Source organism: Centrocercus urophasianus, unplaced genomic scaffold, assembly GCF_019232065.1.
Source record: "Centrocercus urophasianus isolate 14NV4802_14NV808 unplaced genomic scaffold, USGS_Curo_1.0 seq_13, whole genome shotgun sequence".
Taxonomy (NCBI): Eukaryota; Metazoa; Chordata; class Aves; order Galliformes; family Phasianidae; genus Centrocercus; species Centrocercus urophasianus.
In genome coordinates, this window is record NW_024884475.1 from 37,355,019 (window position 1) to 37,374,175 (window position 19,157).

A 19,157-nucleotide genomic window follows, 5' to 3' on the forward strand; every position below is an offset into this window, starting at 1 on the left:
TAAAATCAAGAGAGAGGAGAGTGGCCTTTTGTAGATTTGGGAGGCTAATATCAAGATCCTACCATTTCACGGAGCCTAGAAACTGTTGGCAATGTTTTAATTTTTCTCTGGAACTCAACAGGCTCACAGAGCTGTTTAGGCAGGAGGATTATGGCAAAGTCAGTCAGATGTCCCTTAGAGATTAATTGCCAAGGAAGAGGCTATGTCCATGTCTATATTATGTGGCAAATTTACTCCCCAAAGGAGATGAAGTTTTAGCCCATCCCTTTAGAGGACTTCCCTGCAAGATGTGTAATCCAGCCCTAGAATACCATTTGAGGGATTTTGTCTTCTATTTGGAGTTAAACCTTCATTATTAGATCATTATTTTTGAAATAGTTCATCGAGAGCCCCTGGGCTAAATCCAAGTTTTTGTGTTCTCTGGGGTGAGATGGGGGAGAGATGTGTATTCAGATTGGCAAAGGGGTCAGCTGGCCAGAGTAAGCTAAAATATCTATGAAAAGGAGGAAAGTTACTTTTTCACTTAGGTTAAAATCATGGGCAGATTTCAGCTTTGAGACTAACTGATGGTGGATTTTATTTGGACAAGGCAAGCAGAGTTACAAATATAAATTAAAATGTTTATCCTCTTTAGTTCAGAAATGCTCTTACTACTTTTAGAAAAATGCTCAATTTAATGTACCTTTCCATTCAAACATTTCTTGTGTAATTCCTTTTCTCCTCTGTCAAGATTGTGGAAAATCCAGCAAGTCATTTACAGGTTTATTTTAAATGAGATAATCTGTTTCTAGCTGGAAGTTGTTGGGTGAACTGCTCTCTTTTTCACTGTGTACTATTTTTGGTTGGGATAGTGTTAATTTCTTCTTTTGGTTTATCAAAAATAGTGGTGAGAATTCTTGTGTCATTGAACATAGTTTTATGCCTTGTAGGAAGATTGAATAATGAGTGTGGATGATGTTCTTGCTTATTCTGTTACAGTATTATAGAATCATAGAATTGCTCAGTTTGGAAAAGACCTTAAAGATTAGCTTATTGGACCATTAATGCAGGAAACTCAAATATCCAGTATTACTCTTATCTGTTCTATCATTTGTCTTACTACAATCGACTTAGAAGTCTTAAGTGAAAATTAACTTTAAAAAATTGTCCTTTTGCTTACATCACTTTTAAATGAAATTCTACTGCAGAGGTGTTGAAGAGTTTGTTGAATGTTGTTTTGCAAAAGAGTAAGATAAGTAATCATTATGCTATGCAAGGAAAAATTTTCAGCCTTTTATAAATACAAATACATTTCCAGTTATGGTGATCTTAAACTGTTTTCTAAATTAGATGTTACACTTTATAAATGGAAAGTCCGCTAGTTCTGCTTCAGTAAAAAAGCTACAATTTCAGAAAACTTTAATTACAAGGATAAAATGAGTAAAACTTGTTCCTGTGACCTGAAAATTTATCCTGCTGGTTAATCTTTGCTATTTATAAAGGGTGTTTTTAAAGCATAGTTCAAAATCACGCATTACAGGAATTTCTCTGTGGGATACTCAAGAGTTACAAGCAGTCAAAATTTGATTTAGTCAGCAGTCTCTCCAGGAGCCAACTTTTCTGGTGTTTTTTGTTGTTGTTGTTTGTTTTGGTTGGTTGTTTTTTGTTTGTGTCGTTTTTGTTTCTTTTTTTCTGTTTACAGCAATAACTTATAACAAGGATAGGGTGTTTGATGATTTAAGAAAATATTTATTTTAAATCTTTATGTATTTTTTTAGTTTATTCTTTAATCTAGCTGCAGTCACCAGACTCCCTGGTGGTGTGCACTGCCATGCCTCTACCCTTGGACACTGTATATACACCATGGACACATGGAGATGCTCCCTTACAGGCAGTCATCTGTCAGTTCTTGTTATGAAAATTATGTTCAGCTGTAAGAAATAGGCCTTAAAGCTTCTTGTGAACCTTCCGTGGAAAAAGGCAGTTTTTTTGTTCTGGATTTAAATGTGGTTCTTGCTAAGAAATCTTAGATAGTTGCACACGTCTTTCCTAAACCCCATCTCCAGTGACCTATGCTTTAGACCTTAGCAGATTAAAACACTTGATAAAACACTTGGGTCTTGGAAGGAGGACAAAACCTGATAGCCACGAGTTGCTGACTGACATCTGCTTTATCAGCTGCCCAGCATCCAGCTTATGCTGTGCTCAGTGCAGCCAGAATCTTGTACAAATTATTACTTCTTTTGCTCGTTTACGTATGCACTCTTATGTGTGCCAGGTAAATAAATTAATTTAAATTTATCTGTATTTCAAATCAAGCTTCTTTTACACTGAAAGTTAAATGAGTAGTGCAAGTTAGTTGCATTTTAACTTACTCTATCTCCATTTTATATACTGCTTGCTTCTGTAAGGCTCGGAACACTCTATCTGCATATCAAAGCATTAAGAATGATTGGCTGCTTTATTATGAGAAAGGCCTTGTTTACTTGGGTGATAAAGTTAGTGCTCTGTAATAATGCATACAACTTCTAGCCCTGGGACTCATTCACTGAGTGTTTGACTGCAGAAGTGAAATCCGCTTTGTTGCAAAGCAACACATTTCAGTGAAGAAAAAATTCCATTTCTGTTAAATTGCTTTCCAGTTTTCAAGATAATGATGTGTTTAATTTATCACAAAACCTGTAAATTGCCTGCCATATGTGTTTTGATTAGTCTTTTAGATAAATTTTATTTAATTTTAATTTTTTTTTTAATTTTAGTTAATTTTATGTATAGTGTTCTACTTAAGTTTATTGTCAGTTTTATAGTACTTAATTTTGATATTTTATTTTTGGCAAAAACTTTGAGTTCCTAGTTTCTGAAAGGAATTATAGTTGTACTGCCTTTTGTAGTAACCACTGCAAAGACAAGACTGAGAATCCGTTAAAACTTCAAACAATATGTGGATAATATGCTGAACACATTCTCTTATTTCTAGTTTTTGTTGTAAGCTATCCACTAGCACACAGCTGGGATGATTTCCAATAACATAATCTTTTTGTGAATGTTTTTGAAGCATCTCAGTGGCTTTGTGAGTTTCCTTCAGATGTTTTCTTTTGCACCTCTATCCCACTAAGTGCTTTTCCCCCACATTTGTGCTAGAGTCTGGCTGTGACGTGGAGACCTGAACATGTTCTGTCTTCTCTTGGAGGGTAGGAGCAAAAAGTTGAAGAGGCCTGCTCTAATTTCTACACTGACACATTTTTGGCATCATACTCTTTTTGTGACTATCAGTCACAGATGAGCAGTAGCATACAGGGGACCTGCTTGGGGATCTCTGCCAGCCATGCCTTGCTAAAACAGGCAAAAGAGGAGGCAAATAGAAGAGGGAGGTTTAGCTCCTGCCTGCTTGCCCCACAGTCCCCTGGTGTCACGTTATTGGCATCTCCCCAGATGCTCTCTGCAGAGTGGGAAGCTGCATCCTACAGCCAGCCTAGGATGAGGTGGCCTCTCATAACCTCATCTTGCAACTTGTTCTCCACCATGGGCCTCCAAGGAGCAGGTTCCCAAGGTCTGCTCCTTCTCTTCATCCCCAGACACATGTTTACTTAGCAGATGTAAGCAAAAAGCCTAAGTTTTTGGAAGAACATCCGTGGGAAGCAATTTTATTCCTGAACTCTGCGTTGCTATTTTGACACTCTCCCAGGTTAATCTTTATTTCAACAATGACATGTGGACATTTGTGGGGCTCTCTGCTTAATGTATATGTACAGCTGTCACCTTGAAAATAAACTGTTCTGTTCATAAAAACAGACCACAGTGCACAGATACTGAAAATTCTTAATAATAATATATGAATTTTATCTTCTAAGTTTTAAAGATTTGATGTTCACTGAGCAGTCAGTATGATCTTTCCCATTTATTTCTCTAAGTTAACTTCACGTTCTGTGGCTATTAATCATTTGATGGCTGCTTCATTTCCCTATCTGTCTTGAAAATGGTTTTTCAATGTGGATATTTTAAGACTTTGTGAGAGACTGTGTTTTGGAACCTAAAAACTATTAGTATAGCTCTAGAGAAATGCTCTAAATAAAAGGTGTCTGACAGAAATAATTACTACTTCGGCTGCAAAATGGTTTAAAATATTATGAAAGTTTGGTAGAAATTTCCCTGCAAGCTCAGTAAAAGAAAAGTGTAAGTCTGTGGCATTCAGAGCTGTTTGTAGGAGAATACAGAGTCTTGTGTACTGTGTACAACAATTTTATGTAGATTGCGAACATGTCTGGTTTACCAAAAATAGGTTGGAGACAATTCAAATGTTAGATTAATAGAACAGAATTTACACAAATTTAACTACTCTTATTTATGTGAAATGTTAAGCATAATGTGAAAAGCAATCACACAAGAAGGATAATGCTCTACCATAATTAGAGTAACTGACTTGAGTAAGATTTGCTATTGAAGCAAAACTAAGAAATCTGGGAACTCAGCCCAACCATGGAAAGTACTTCTTTTACCACAAATATGACATCTACATTTTATGAAACCTACTTATTATCAGGGGCCAAATTCTGTGGTCCTTATGCAAGCAGAACTTTCACTGGAAGTTCACTGAGAATGGTAGAGTTTGGCCCCGAGCTATTTCTTTTCCATTGAAAATTACTTCATTTGTAATTTCCTCTTCTTATATTTCTCAGTAACTGCAGAAATGTGAGCTAGTCATTTAATTTCAAGTGAATAAAAGCTTTGAGAACTCTGTGAAACTGCAACTTTATCTTTCAGCATAATAGAATAAAGGAATAAATTTGTGGACGTGATGTTTTACTTAGAGAGGAAAAAGGACATATTTGGATAACTGTGTAGACAGGAAAGCAATGTAGATGCGTGAGTTTTTCCATCAAAGAAAAATGAGAATGATTTTTGGTTTTGAGACAAAAAGCAGTGGCTTTGGATGTTACAAACAGCTGAATTAATATTGGACTTATGGGATATTTCTCGAGCCACAAACTAGCACTGAATGAGATCTGAGTTGCTTATATTACCCTAGCTGATTTTATTAGTGTGCTCAATCTTGGCTGGTATTTTCACTTCTCTGAGACTAAAATAAATGTGTTCACACTGTGTTGTACTGTGCCTTGTAGACACACCCAATAGCAGCAATGGCCATCAACTGTCTTACAAAGAGCCAATTTCTGCCATTTTTATTCACACAAATGCTTTTATTTTGACAAGTGTAATGCATCAATAAGGAATATGTGGATAGATAACACATATGGAGTCAGACCAAATTGATAGAGTACTGGGCTAATACAAAATCTTCCCTGTATTAGTGTACTCTTCCCATAGGAGTACTCTTCCCATTTCTCCATGGTGATGGGAAGCCTTGTGAGTACAGACATCATGACATCTAGCTCCAACTCCTTCTTACATCAAGGAATGTGCTTGAACTCATGCAATCATGTTACTATTGGGGTATGTCTAATGGTGCCTTCTGGAGCACCTTCTGCTGCAGTTGTTTTTGTGAAGAAGCTGACAGATTGAATTTTCCATCATTGGCTTTTTGTGTGAGCAAATGCATTTAAGACAATGAGTTTCACATCTTCGCTGAAATTTAGCTTTCTTTTCCAGGCTGAATTGCATTACTAATGCTCTTTGAATGGGATTTACCCGAGGTTAATTTCCGAATTATGCATAAATTGTTTAATCACCTGTGAAACTTAACAACTTTCGACTTTTCATTTCATTAGCTGTGAGATGGATGTGGATTAAATGTGTTTGGAAGGCCAGAGCTTGATGACACATGCAGTGAATGCCACTGAGGACTCCATTTCATTTAATGCAGTAATAATAAACACTCCATGGGCAGTATTTCAGCAATCAGGAACGCTTTTGCAGCCTTTTCTATCTATAAGCATTTGGCTAGATGACAATATTGAAAAGAAGAAAAAAAAAAAAGTGAAAAATGAGTCAAACTTAGTGCCTTAATGTATCCTTCCTGACTGAAAGTATATTAATTGGCAGAGAGCATTACCTCAGAAAGGAGCAGAGAAAGGGCTCCTTTGTGCACAGACATGGCGGGAAACCTCTCCTTTGGCTCATTTCTTTCTTCTCAGCATTGTGATCTGGCCTGTCCTGTTGGTGGGCTTCAAAGGAAGCCTGGCAAGATTTATAGTTCATCTCCTTTAGAAGCTCCTTCATTTGGTTTGTTTGCATGTTACATCAAGTTACTTGGAAGAATGTTGTGTTTAGAAATGTCCTTCCCCTGCAGAAGCTACTCTCAACTTCTTCGTGAGAGGCTGTAATACTCCTTCAGACTGCAAGGTTTAAAAGTGGGGAAAATTGGTCATTAGTTGCTTTTTCCTACAGAAACTCTGTGTCTGGAGCCCTTGCCAGAACCATGTGAGATGCAAAAGCAGAGCCTGCCTCCATCCTAGCCCTGAGAGGCCAAGGTCTAGCAGCGACCTCGTGCAGCAGCAACCCAACCGTCTGCTGTGATGGAGGGATTAGGATGGTCACAAGGGGCTGCCTGTATTTTATCAAGTGACAGCTCAGTCTAATAAACTTGCCTTTCAGTAAGGGCTTGAATCAGTCTCCGGGGTGCTGGCCCAAACCATTTCATTAACGTTGCTTTTTCCCTGCTCCAGCAAACGGTGAATTATTGTATCTCCTTGAGACTGAGAGGGAAAGGGATGCAATCTTGGTAAATCAGGAATGGTCACCATTTGTCTTTGTGCTGTACCTTGTGAGTTTTGTGCTTTTCTCTCTCTCCCTCCCTGTTTTGCTGCATATTCAAAGAAAAGCGGGATCCCATTTTTTGAGGGACCCTCAGTGAGGAATTTGGTTAGCAGAGGTGTTACGCTGATTCTTGGCTCAATGAAAGTGCAATAAACTGGCAAAGCCATCATGAACTTGTAAAACTTTTCAGTGTCATTTTGAGATTTGACAAAAGAGAAAAGAGAATCAATACTGAAAGACTGTTTGTGAATATGCATGCTATGTATCAGGGTTAAATATTAGAAAAAGAAGAAAACTTGTAGGTTAAATAAATTTGATCTTATTTCCTATAAGCCAGCATCACATCAGAATGAGGACTGTGCTGCTGTAGATGGATGCTTCTAGAGAGAAATCAAGCCTGCCTAAGTCTGGAAACTGTGCAACCTTCTCACCCTTTGGAGAAGGTCTTCCTAGGTCAGGGTGTGACTGGCAGTAGAAGTGCTGTGTGAGTGGCTGGGGTTTTCCACTGTTTTCACTCTATTTGTTCTGTGGATAAGTAAATTGAAGGCTGGAGTCTTCATGGCTGTCAGCATGCCACCTTTGAACAACTTCTCAAAGGCAACCACATGTTCAAATTGGTCCTAATTGTTACAGGAAGACTTCTGAATGTTTCCAAGACCATCTTTTTCCACTGAGTTTGTATTACAAAAATTGCTGAAGTTAGATGAAGCAAGTATTAAAAATAAACCTTTTTTTTTCTTTTTCTTTTTTTTTTTTTACTGTCGCAACTTGTACTTTATGTCAAGATCCCTTTGAAACAAATCTGACCTTGTCCTGTATGTCTCATTGTCTTTCTTTCTTGCTGTGTGTACTGTGACATGTTCAAGCATTAGTCTTTAAATTGGGGATGGCAGATCTCAGATTAACACTGTGGTATTTGTAACCTCTAGCATTCTGTATTCTGCTTTCCTGCAGGATCTCCTGCCCTCACTGGCACTGGAACCATCACTGTCACTGTGGATGATGTCAACGACAATGTCCCCACATTTGCCTTTACTGTGTATACTGCTGCAGTTCCTGAGGATGCACCTACAGGGACAGATATTTTGCTAGTAAACTCCTCAGATGCTGATGCTTCTAGAAATGCTGTTATTAGGTAAGTCATTTAGCACTGCTGAATGCAGTCCCTCCTCATGCCTCAACTGAAGATTTTTTTTAGCAATGTCCGTAATCAGTATGACATAAGGCTTCAAGTTGCAAAAGGATATTAGTATGTGTGTGGCTACATCCTTTCAGCAAGTGTGATCTTTGTTTTTCTTTTTAGAAATTTATTAAATATGAGAAGAGTTGCCGTCTTGTTTTTAATTTTCTAATAAGTTAAAAGTAAACTGGAGTTCCATTTCCACCTGGATGTTGTTGTTAATAGTCTAGTTTCTTCTTCTTAGTAGGTATAGACAAAAAATAAAAAACAAACCCTCAAACTCCACATAAAATAATAAATGGATTAAGCACATCAGGTTACACTCTTGACATACAAGTTCTCTGCATGAAGAAGCATGATATAAGCTGTGAACAATCTGTGTTACTGACTAGCCTTGATATATGTGTCCTTTGGAAAGGCTTTAAACCATATATTTAGCATAGCATTTTGGACTGAGGGCTTGTAATTAAAGATAATTTAATTTTCACTATAAGTTGTCATGTTACATGGGTAAATCTACAGTCAATTAATGTGTTTAGTTTAGAGCCCAGTTTATGGAATGAAAATTACACAGTACCAGAAGTGAGATGTGTCCTATTTGGAAAAAATAAGTAATAAGATAGAATTTGGCATTTTTGCTTTAAATACCGACTTGTTTGCATATCTCAGTTGATGCAGCTCTATTTCTTAACTGTTCGCTGGGTAGAACACTGGCCATTACCAGTCCATGAACAAGAATAATGAAGATGCTAAGTGACAGTGACAAGCTAGAGATTATCCACTGTGAATTGATTTATTGGTAATGGAATAAAAAGCAGATTCTTACAAGACATTAATCACAATAACATGTAGGCTATCTCTTAAAAATTAACTTTTATTGCTGGAAACACCTGTTTCTGTTTCCTAAATTACAAGTCAGAATATAAAAGTAGCTTATTTATTTACTATTTCAGTTCATACTTCATACAAAGTGCATAGGAAGATATCGCTGTTCTCATAAATGGACAAAAAAAAAAGAGAAAAAGAAATAAAGTAAAGCAGAACTGTGTTACAGCAAAGCAAGTATGTACAAAATGCTGTAATATTTTCTTTCCCTCTAGAAAAAACCTAGAAATAGGAACTTTTTGTTTTGGCATCTTTAAATATTTGAAAAGTCTCCCAAATTACCATTTATTACGTTGTGAAACAATAAAGCTTTTAATTCAATTCACTCTCACTCGGAGAAACTTATTTCTGGAAAGCTTTCTTAGCAAAAAGAATACCATACAAAGCATGAATTATTGTAATGTTTTCACCCCATAACCAAAAATTATCAGCGTGCTCTCAGATTTCTTTAGTATGTTTGAATTGCTTTGATATTTCTACTAGTCCTTGCCATTCACTAATTATCTCAAGAAGAATAGATTTCTTTTTTCGTAAGTAACTGTTTGTAAAACATTCTGAGGTTTTGTTTTGCACTTTTTAAAATCAGGCATATACTTTCTTTGATAGAATTTGTCCAGATTTAGAATTTCAAATAATACAAATCTTAAACGATTAGTGATGTTACAAAACTTCCAATTATTGGAGGGACCAGAATACCTAAGCAGTTGTTGTCAGAGGTGCCATGGACTCAGAATCCCTTTTCAGTCTTGTTAGAACACATTCCAAAACCAAATCCTTACTTTCTATGGATGGTATTTGAAATTCTATGTGAAGATATTCTTAAAAAGAAAAAAATAAAGAGTTAATTCTGTAAAAGGCAGCTAATTTTCTGCAAAATGGTTACAATCCATGTATCCCAAGTCTTTTTCTCCTATTTCTGGTGATAGCATATTATAGGGGGCTGATGGGTTGATGAGGTTCTTTCTGCTAATGCATGCTTGAGTATTGCTGAAGGTAATATAGATAAGAAGGATCAGCACAGAGTACTGGATTTTGAGTACTTCAGTCACATTTCTTTTATACTAGTTGTTGTGATTACAAAGTTGAGGGTTTTATCTTTTGATGTGTTTTGGAAGTTTTTTTTGTAAATGGATACTTACATTGTCCAGTTGGTTTGTTTGAAGCTGTATTCATATATAACTCAGAATATCCTATGGCAAATGTGATTTGTCTTCTGTGTTTTTTAAGGAGTCTTTCAGGGTGTCTTTCCAAAGCTATCATGAGTCATTCTTTGCACATGGAAGTACACTCTAAGGAGACTCTTCTGTGTTGCCTCATAGTGTTAAGACACTGCAAATCACAGATGAAGTGTGTCCACACTGCTGGTGTTTTCAGAGATTTAAGTGGTGCTTTAAGCACTGCACATTCTTTCCACTCTAGATGCACATTTCTTTGGCTGCAGAATAATTACATATGGCCATCATACTGAATTATAATTAAGCAATTAAAGCATGCTTCTGGCATTCTGTAGAGATTAATGACTGAACATGAGAGGTTGCCACAGCTTATTAGACAGACTGGCTATCAGTCCTCTAGGAAAAGCTTCTGGCCTGTGTTGTTATTTCTGTCATATCCTGTTTAGATTTTGAAAAGATGATGTGGATTTTACTCTTTTCCATGACAGTAGATTTCCCCTGGATATTTTTGTAGAATTGCGTGCTGCAAAACAAAGTTGCTACTGTACTATAATAGGCTTCTCTGAAGAAGCAGTGCTAATCACAGTTGAATTTTGATTTTGTAAGGATCGTAATATTGGAGGTGAGAATTAATTGTTTTAGCCAATTTTTGTTTACTTTTTTTTTTTTTTTTCCTAGAAATTCCATAATCTGAATTAATAGAAATTTAATGTTAACCAATTACCTTGAAAAATAGAGCTTAGTGCTCTAGGTGTCTTTGAGATGTATTTTGTACTAAAAGTAGGTATATAGACATTCAAGGAGCAGAGACGAATTCACTACACTAGCAGGTCAGAGGCACATGAGATGCAGTAGGCATCTCATAGTCACACAATCAGTTCTTACCACATTTTTACACACTCCCACAAACATACAAATGTGCACATGCAGACACACTGATTGTCAAATTCTGCTCCTCATTCACTGCTGTTAGGATACTTCTGTGGTTATGGATTTGCTATGATTTACTGTGAATAAAACATGAAATTCGAATAACAAAAATTAATATCAGGAAAATATGAATGATAAATCTTCATATTATTTTGTAAAAATCATCCTTTGACTTCTGAAAGTAGTACTATTTCTAATTATATTCTGCAGTTTCAGCTAAGAGCATGTCAGTGTTTTGGAGTAATACTTCATGCGTTAGCCCACAGAAATCAGTACAAGAGGCTGCCTGTAGCTGGTCACTAGTGATTGTGAGAGAATGCCCAGCTGTGCAGAGAGGCTCAGTCTGAAACTCATTTATCAGAAATCTATCTGTTTTGAGCAACTACATTTGGAAATCCCCAGAAATGTCATTTACGAGAAGTCTCAAAATATGGAAGAGAAATGAAGTGAAGACAGCTGGATAGACAGAAGAAAATCCTAGTGTCAATATCTGTCAGCATGATGGTCTGAAGAGTATAAAAAATGTTGTTATCTGAAGTCAGCAGGCTGCCTTATGAAATACTAAATGCATTTTTCTTCTTCATTTTTTTCTTTCAAACAGCTATAGGCTTACTGGTGGCAATTCTCAATTCACAATCAACCCATCCACAGGACAGATCATCACCAGTGCTCTACTTGATCGAGAGACAAGAGAGAACTACACGTTGATTGTTGTGGCAAGTGATGGGGGCTACCCCAAGGCTCTTTCCAGTTCCACCAGTGTGCTTGTTGCTGTTGCTGATGTGAATGACAACCCTCCCAAATTTCAACACCATCCCTATGTCACTCATGTTCCATCACCTACTACTTCAGGTAACCTTATCAGTGATGACACTTTGATAGCTTAGGATACTTCAGATGGCATTAACATCGTACTAAATGCAAAGCCATGCCACAAAAAAATGTTACTGATATATTCCAAATTTTTGTCTTTTCTGTTGCATAGAAGTAAGTAATGGTAAATATGACCTACATATTGGTAATTTTTTTCAGTTTATTTCTTCCACCTAAATCCAGGTTACGCTCCTGCAGCTCTATAAAGAAGACAGCAAAAAGTGAGCAACGAGCTTTAAATCTGTAAAAAAGAAAAACAGATGGTCAAATTATTTTGTGGGGAAGGCAGTAGCCTATTTTTCCTCTTTGTGGATCCTGCATATAGATATTTCTTTGCTGTCTTGAGCAATTCTTAGAGAGCATTGTGTCAACACCTTCTGAAAAGATTTCTGTATTTTCTGTATAAGATGTTGATTATGGTGCCTTTCTTTGAGCCAAGTTATGAAGTAAAGTAAAACCAAGCTGCAGCCTTCCATTTGTTGAAACTGCACGTAAGTTGAAGTTACTTCACTTGATGCAGAAATTGATTTCTGATTCAGTTTATGATTAAACAAACCTGATAAGTAAAAGAGTTAGAAATGGATAAATCTTTAATACTAGTATTTCCTATTGCAGAATCAACATTGCAAGGAGAAAGAAAGAAAGTATATATTTGCATTGAGATAGGAAGAATATATCAAAGGATTCTACTATTGAGATTTGTCCAAGATTTAAAACAGATTAATACTGGGACCTCTACTATCTCAAAATAGTAAAAGATTTTTAAAGATGATCACTTTATTACCATAGACTCACCAAACTGCAGTCAGTAGTTAGCTGTGAAAGTCAGCTTTCTCCATTCTAAAATGCATTTACATAAGTTGACATGTGATGCCTCCAGAGAGGATTCCAAGACAACTGGTTTACAAAACAAATTTTCTTTCAATAGGAAAAAAAAGAAAAGAAAAGAAGCTATATTTCTTTGTCTTGGAGTTCTCTTTCTAAATTTTAAACAATTGCAAATACTTTTCCTTTTTATGGAAGAATGAATTTGTTTGTATTTCTTTCCTGTTTCCAGAACAGTATAATGAAAGTACATTATTATTAGATTGGTGAATCTTTGTGTATTCTGACTGTAGGAAAAGTGTCTTTGTTTGTTTTGTTTTTTGATCGTTTCTTTAAATGTGATAATGATGAGCATGCATAGTTCTAATTAATTAAGTGTTTTCGCAATACTGTTTATGGGCTTTGTGTGACTCTTTATAACTAGAAATGCATATAAAGCCTAAGCCATGTTTACTCTTTTTAGCTTAGCAGAAAGCTTGAGATACATGCGCTTTTTATTTACAAATTCCTCAGTTGATAGTTTATTTTCATTTAAAAGGAAATGTTCATATCTTTTCAAATTATTTTAAAGGCTATTGGCAATTTCTAGCAGTCATGGCAACTATTAAAACAAAATGAAACAAAAAAAACCTCTCAAAATTTCTTCAAGTCTTTTGCTTTTATTCTGACCACAGAATTTGTAATGTGCAGTATGAAAGAAAACAAAGCTTAATATCTTATAGATTTAGTTGAGACTAGAAATGAGAACAAGTAATAATAATAATTAATAGTAAAATTGTTTCATCTAAAGCAAAAATTAATACTTTATGTCTCATTTCTCAGAAGGAATTTGAATATTGTGCTTTCCTAAATATTCCTCCTCTGGAGTGCAAGTCATTGCACTCATTCCACATGACTGATAGTGACATAAAGTATATAGGGGGACACTGCCAAAGTCATTCCTGCCTGCAACTGATTTTGCCTTAAGAGGCTGAAAACATGATTTTTGTATAGAAGTGGCATCTTCTAACTTTAAATAGTAGTGAAACATCAACAGAGTATTCTGCAAATTGATTGTACAGCGTCAAATTTGAAAGATCTGCTATGAATTAGATCTGTAAGCTTTAGTACAAAAGCACACCCTGGATTCTCCATGCCAATACAGATCCTCATGCAGAAAGTGCCCATATTACTGGGAAATGTAAATTTGAAAGACCCATAACGTAATTTATCAATGTTATTGTACTAATGTATGATAGTTTATTATTTCTGTGTGATTTTACCACTATCTCAGATGACCACCATGCTTTTAAAAATCCATTAGTTTACTAATGGATTTTTACTAAAGGTCCATTAGTTTACTGCTCTCTAAATGATCTTACAGATTAGTGGCAACAAATCTACAGCATCTAGGAAATAGGAGGAAAAAATTGTGAAGGAGAGTGAGTCAATGAGGGTAAAAGTCCACTCATGCTGCCTGTTCACTTATTTAACTTTGTTAGTTGTAAGATTACAGTGTTGGCTTTTTTTTTGGGGGGGGGAAGGAGGGTGGGTATCATTTTATTTTTTGGGTTTTTTAGTTTGTTTGTTTACTTGTTGCTTTTTTTGTTTGTTGTAACATAGATAAACTATGAGCAACTGCAAAAAAGTAAAAAAGTATCAGTGACTTTCAATTTCCCTTGAGTTATGGCTTTCATAACGTGAATGTTCTAGAAATGGCACGCTGGACTGTCAAAAAATTGCAGGTTCAGTTGCCAGTGCACATAGCCACTGGCATCTGTGCAGCGCATTTCCCTGAATGCAGTGATCTGGTTTTCTGACCCATGCTTTTTGACCACAATATGTTTCATGGGCTCACAAGCTACTTTCTTGGACATCATATCTTGTGTGAAAGAAGTTCATTTTCAGAGCAGTATAAGAAAGAACATATTCCTCAAGGAAGAGTACGGGGGGGGGGCTACCCTCACATATATTTCTGGGTGAAATAATAAATTTCTGAATGAATAAGCTGGCGTAGTGTTTTCCACAGTTAATGCATTCATTCATGAACTGCCTGGTCTTTGTTCTCCATTTCAGGTTCATTTGTGTTTGCAGTGACTGTCACTGATGCAGATGCCGGCTCTAACGCGGAGCTCCATTATTCCCTCGTGGGGAAGAACGCGGAGAAATTCCACATTGATTCAGCAAGGGGGGCAATCCTAGCTGCCAATGAGCTGGCAGGAGAGTCTGAAGTCACCATTTCTGTCCACGTTAGGGATGGCGGCCGGTACCCCAAGACAGACTCTACAACTGTCACCGTGAGGTTTGTGAACAAAGCAGAATTTCCTCAAGTTCAAGCCGAACAGGAGACTTTCACTTTTCCTGAAAACCAAGCAGTTGGGACGCTTGTCACCACGATTTCTGGGTCTTCGGCCAGAGGAGGCTCCTTGTCCTACTATATTGCCAGTGGGAACCTGGGCAACACCTTCATAGTGGATCAGGTAACAGGACAGCTTTCTGTCGGCCAGGCTTTGGATTTTGAAGCCATACAGAAATATGTGGTTTGGATTGAGGCCAGAGATACAGGCTTTCCTCCCTTTTCCTCGTATAAGAAATTGGAAGTAACGGTTGTAGATGTCAATGATAATGCACCTCAGTTTGAGCAAGATCCCTTCATTGCTGAAATAGTGGAGAATCTGTCCCCACGGAAGTTACTGACGGTGGCTGCAGTTGACAGGGACAGTGGTCTGAATGGACAGTTAATTTATGAAATAATTGAGGGCAATACAGAAAATAGTTTCAATATCAACAGAGCCACAGGTGAGATCAGGAGTGTCAGGCCCTTGGACAGGGAGAAATTGTCTCGATACACACTAACCATAAAAGCTTCAGATAAAGGCACCCCGCTCCAGAGTACAACCGTCAAAGTTATCATTAATGTTTTAGATGAAAATGACAATGCCCCAAGATTTTCTCAGATATTTAGTGCTTCTGTGCCTGAAAATGCACCTCTGGGATTTACAGTAACCCGAGTCACAACTTCAGATGAAGACATTGGCATGAATGCAATCAGCAGGTACTCCATAAGGGATACAAGTCTCCCATTTATCATAAATCCAAGCACTGGGGATATCACAGTCAGCAGACTGCTAAACAGGGAGGATACGGATCGCTACAGAATCAGAGTCTCTGCACATGACTCTGGCTGGACAGTGAGCACAGATGTCACCGTATTTGTCACTGATGTCAATGACAATGCTCCACGATTTACAAAACCATCCTATTACTTGGAGTGTCCTGAGCTCCCTGAGATTGGGTTGAAAGTCACTCAAGTTTCAGCCACTGATCCCGATGAAGGATCTAACGGTCACGTCTTCTACTTCATAAAATCTCAATCTGAGTTCTTCCGTATCAATGCTACCACAGGGGAAATTTTCAACAAACAGTATTTAAGGTACCAAAACTCAAGCGGTTCCAGCAATGTCAACATAAACAGGCACAGCTTCATTGTGACTTCTTCAGACCGTGGCAGTCCTCCTTTGCTGAGTGAGACAACTGTCACAATTAACATAGTCGACAGCAATGACAATGCACCACTGTTCCTTGCTCCTAAATATTTTACACCTGTTACTAAGAATGTGAGAGCTGGCACAAACTTAATTAAAGTTACTGCAGTAGATGATAAAGACTTTGGTTTGAATTCTGAAGTGGAATACTTTCTTTCTGATGAAAGCAAAACTAATAAATTCAGACTGGACAGGAGTACAGGCTGGATTTCTGTGTCATCTTCACTAATGGCTGATTTGAACAAAAAATTTCTATTTAAAGTAAAAGCAAAGGATAAAGGTAATCCTCCACTGTCATCTGAGGTAGCTGTTGAAATAGTCGTAACAGAGGAAAACTACCATACACCTGAGTTTTCTCAAAGCCATATGAGTGTTACTATCCCAGAGAGTCACTCTGTTGGAGCAGTGATCAGGACGGTTTCAGCCCGAGACAGAGATGCCGCTATGAATGGATTAATCAAATATAATATTTCCTCTGGAAATGAGGCTGGCAACTTTGCTATCAACACAACAACTGGTACACTTACACTAGCAAAACCACTTGATTTTGAGTTATGCCAAAAGCATGACCTAATTGTTACCGCCACAGATGGAGGATGGGTGTCCAGAACAGGCTTCTGCAGTGTCACCATTAATGTCATTGATGTGAATGATAATTCTCCAGCATTCAGCCCTGAGGACTACTTTCCCAAAGTATTAGAAAATGCCCCAAGTGGGACAACTGTTATTCGTTTAAATGCCAGTGATGCTGACTCTGGACCTAATGCTGTGATTGCATATGCCATTCAGTCCTCTGATAGTGACCTCTTTGTCATTGACCCCAACACAGGAACAATCACTACCCAAGGATTTTTAGATTATGAAACAAAGCAAAGTTACCATTTAACAATAAAGGCTTTTAATGTTCCAGATGAAGAGAGGTGCAGTTTTGCCAGTGTCAACATCCAGTTAGAAGGGACTAATGAATATGTCCCCCGTTTTGTGTCTAAGCTTTATTATTTTGAAGTTTCTGAGGCAGCGTCTGAAGGTACCATTGTGGGTGAAGTTTTTGCAAGCGATCGTGATCTGGGAACTGATGGAGAAGTTCACTACCTCCTCTTTGGCAATAGCAGAAAGAAGGGCTTCCAAATAGATGAAAGAAGTGGCCAGATCTATGTTTCAGGACCTCTTGACAGAGAAAAAGAAGAACGAATCTCTTTGAGAGTTCTTGCAAAAAATTTTGGAAGCATTCGTGGTGCAGATATAGATGAAGTAACTGTTAATATCACTGTACTGGATGCCAACGATCCTCCTGTATTCACTTTAGGAACCTACAACATACAAATTAGCGAGGGTGTTCCTCCGGGCACCCATGTCACATTTGTGAGTGCCTTTGATTCAGATTCTGTCCCTAGCTGGAGCCGGTTTTCTTATTTCATTGGGTCTGGTAATGACAACAGTGCCTTTTCCATTAACCCACAGACAGGACAGGTCACTGTCACTGCAGAACTGGATCGAGAAACTCTGCCTGTGTACAACCTGTCTGTGCTGGCCATTGATTCAGGAACACCATCTGCAACAGGCAGTGCCTCTTTATTGGTAACTTTGGAAGACATCAATGATAACGGCCCCACCTTGTCCACCCGCCAGGGAGAAGTCATGGAGAATAATCGTGCGGGAACTCTTGTAATGATGCTTCAATCCTCAGATCCCGATCTCCCTCCAAACCAAGGCCCCTTTACGTACTACTTACTCAGCACTGGCCCTGCAACCAGTTACTTCAGCCTTAGCACTGCCGGTGTCCTGACTACAACAAGGGAGATCGATAGGGAGCAAATCAGTGATTTCTACCTGTCAGTGATTACAAGAGACTCTGGAATTCCTCAAATGTCTTCCACAGGAACTGTGCAGATAAAGGTAATAGACCAAAATGACAACCCATCTCAGCCCAGAACGGTAGAAATCTATGTTCATTATTATGGCAACCTTTTCCCAGGAGGAATTTTGGGCAATGTAAAGCCACAGGACCCAGATGTGTTAGACAGCTTCCAGTGCTCCCTCACCTCGGGAGTCACCAGCCTCTTCAGTATTCCTGGGGGCACCTGTGAGCTACACTCACAGGCCAGGTCCACAGATGGGGTGTTTGACCTGGCTGTACTCAGCAGCGATGGCCTGCATGGTGCTGTCACAAGCAGTGTCCGCGTTTTCTTTGCGGGTTTTGGCAATGCCACCATTGACAACAGCATCCTTCTTCGCTTGAGTGTCCATACAGTGCGGGATTTTCTGACGAACCACTACCTCCATTTCCTGCGCATTGCCAGCTCACAGCTGACAGGGCTGGGCACTGCCGTACAGCTCTATGGGCTGTACGAGGAGAGCAACCAGACCTTCCTGATGGCGGCTGTCAAGCGCAGCAGCAACCAGTATGTGAACCCCAGTGGTGTGGCCACCTTCTTCGAGAGTATCAAAGACATCCTCTTCCGGCAGAGTGGAGTGCGGATTGAGTCTGTGGATCACAACTCGTGCCTGCAGAGCCCGTGCCAGAATGGAGGGAGCTGCGTGAGAAGGCTGGCTGTAGGCCCAGCCTTGAAGAGCCACGAGAGCATCCCTGTCATCATTGTGGCCAATGAGCCCCTCCGGCCCTTCATGTGCAGGTGCATGCCAGGGTATGAAGGCAGCTTGTGTGAGATCGACATTGATGAATGCCTCCCTTCACCGTGTCACAACGATGGGACCTGCCACAACTTGGTGGGGGGATTCTCATGCAGTTGCCCAGACGGCTTTACCGGCATGGCCTGCGAGAGGGACGTCAATGAGTGCCTTTCCAACCCGTGCAAAAATGGGGCCGCCTGCCAGAACTTCCCCGGAACCTTCAACTGTATTTGCAAAACTGGGTATACAGGTACACTTTTACTTCTCTTCATCTCAGTCGAGAGAATGGGAAAGAGAGCAGAAATGTACCTTTAAAGCAAAAGATACATTCCAGCTATAATTATCTGAATATGAACATTCCCATTAGGTGAAGAAGTCATGCAAAAGACCACTTTTGTAGTTATGAAAACCGAAAAGACCAGATGCCCACACTGTTATTTT

General features: G+C 38.4%; 1 protein-coding gene across 1 annotated transcript in view; it reads left to right on the top strand.

Moving 5' to 3' along the window:
* Nucleotides 1–19,157, top strand: part of FAT4 (FAT atypical cadherin 4) — a 133,667-nt gene that overhangs the window by 86,799 nt on the left and 27,711 nt on the right. Inside the window, exons 7-9 of the mRNA XM_042812196.1 lie at nucleotides 7,648–7,828; nucleotides 11,465–11,715; nucleotides 14,617–18,966. Of these exons, the coding sequence (XP_042668130.1) occupies nucleotides 7,648–7,828; nucleotides 11,465–11,715; nucleotides 14,617–18,966 (4,782 nt within the window). The remainder of the gene's footprint in view (nucleotides 1–7,647; nucleotides 7,829–11,464; nucleotides 11,716–14,616; nucleotides 18,967–19,157) is intronic.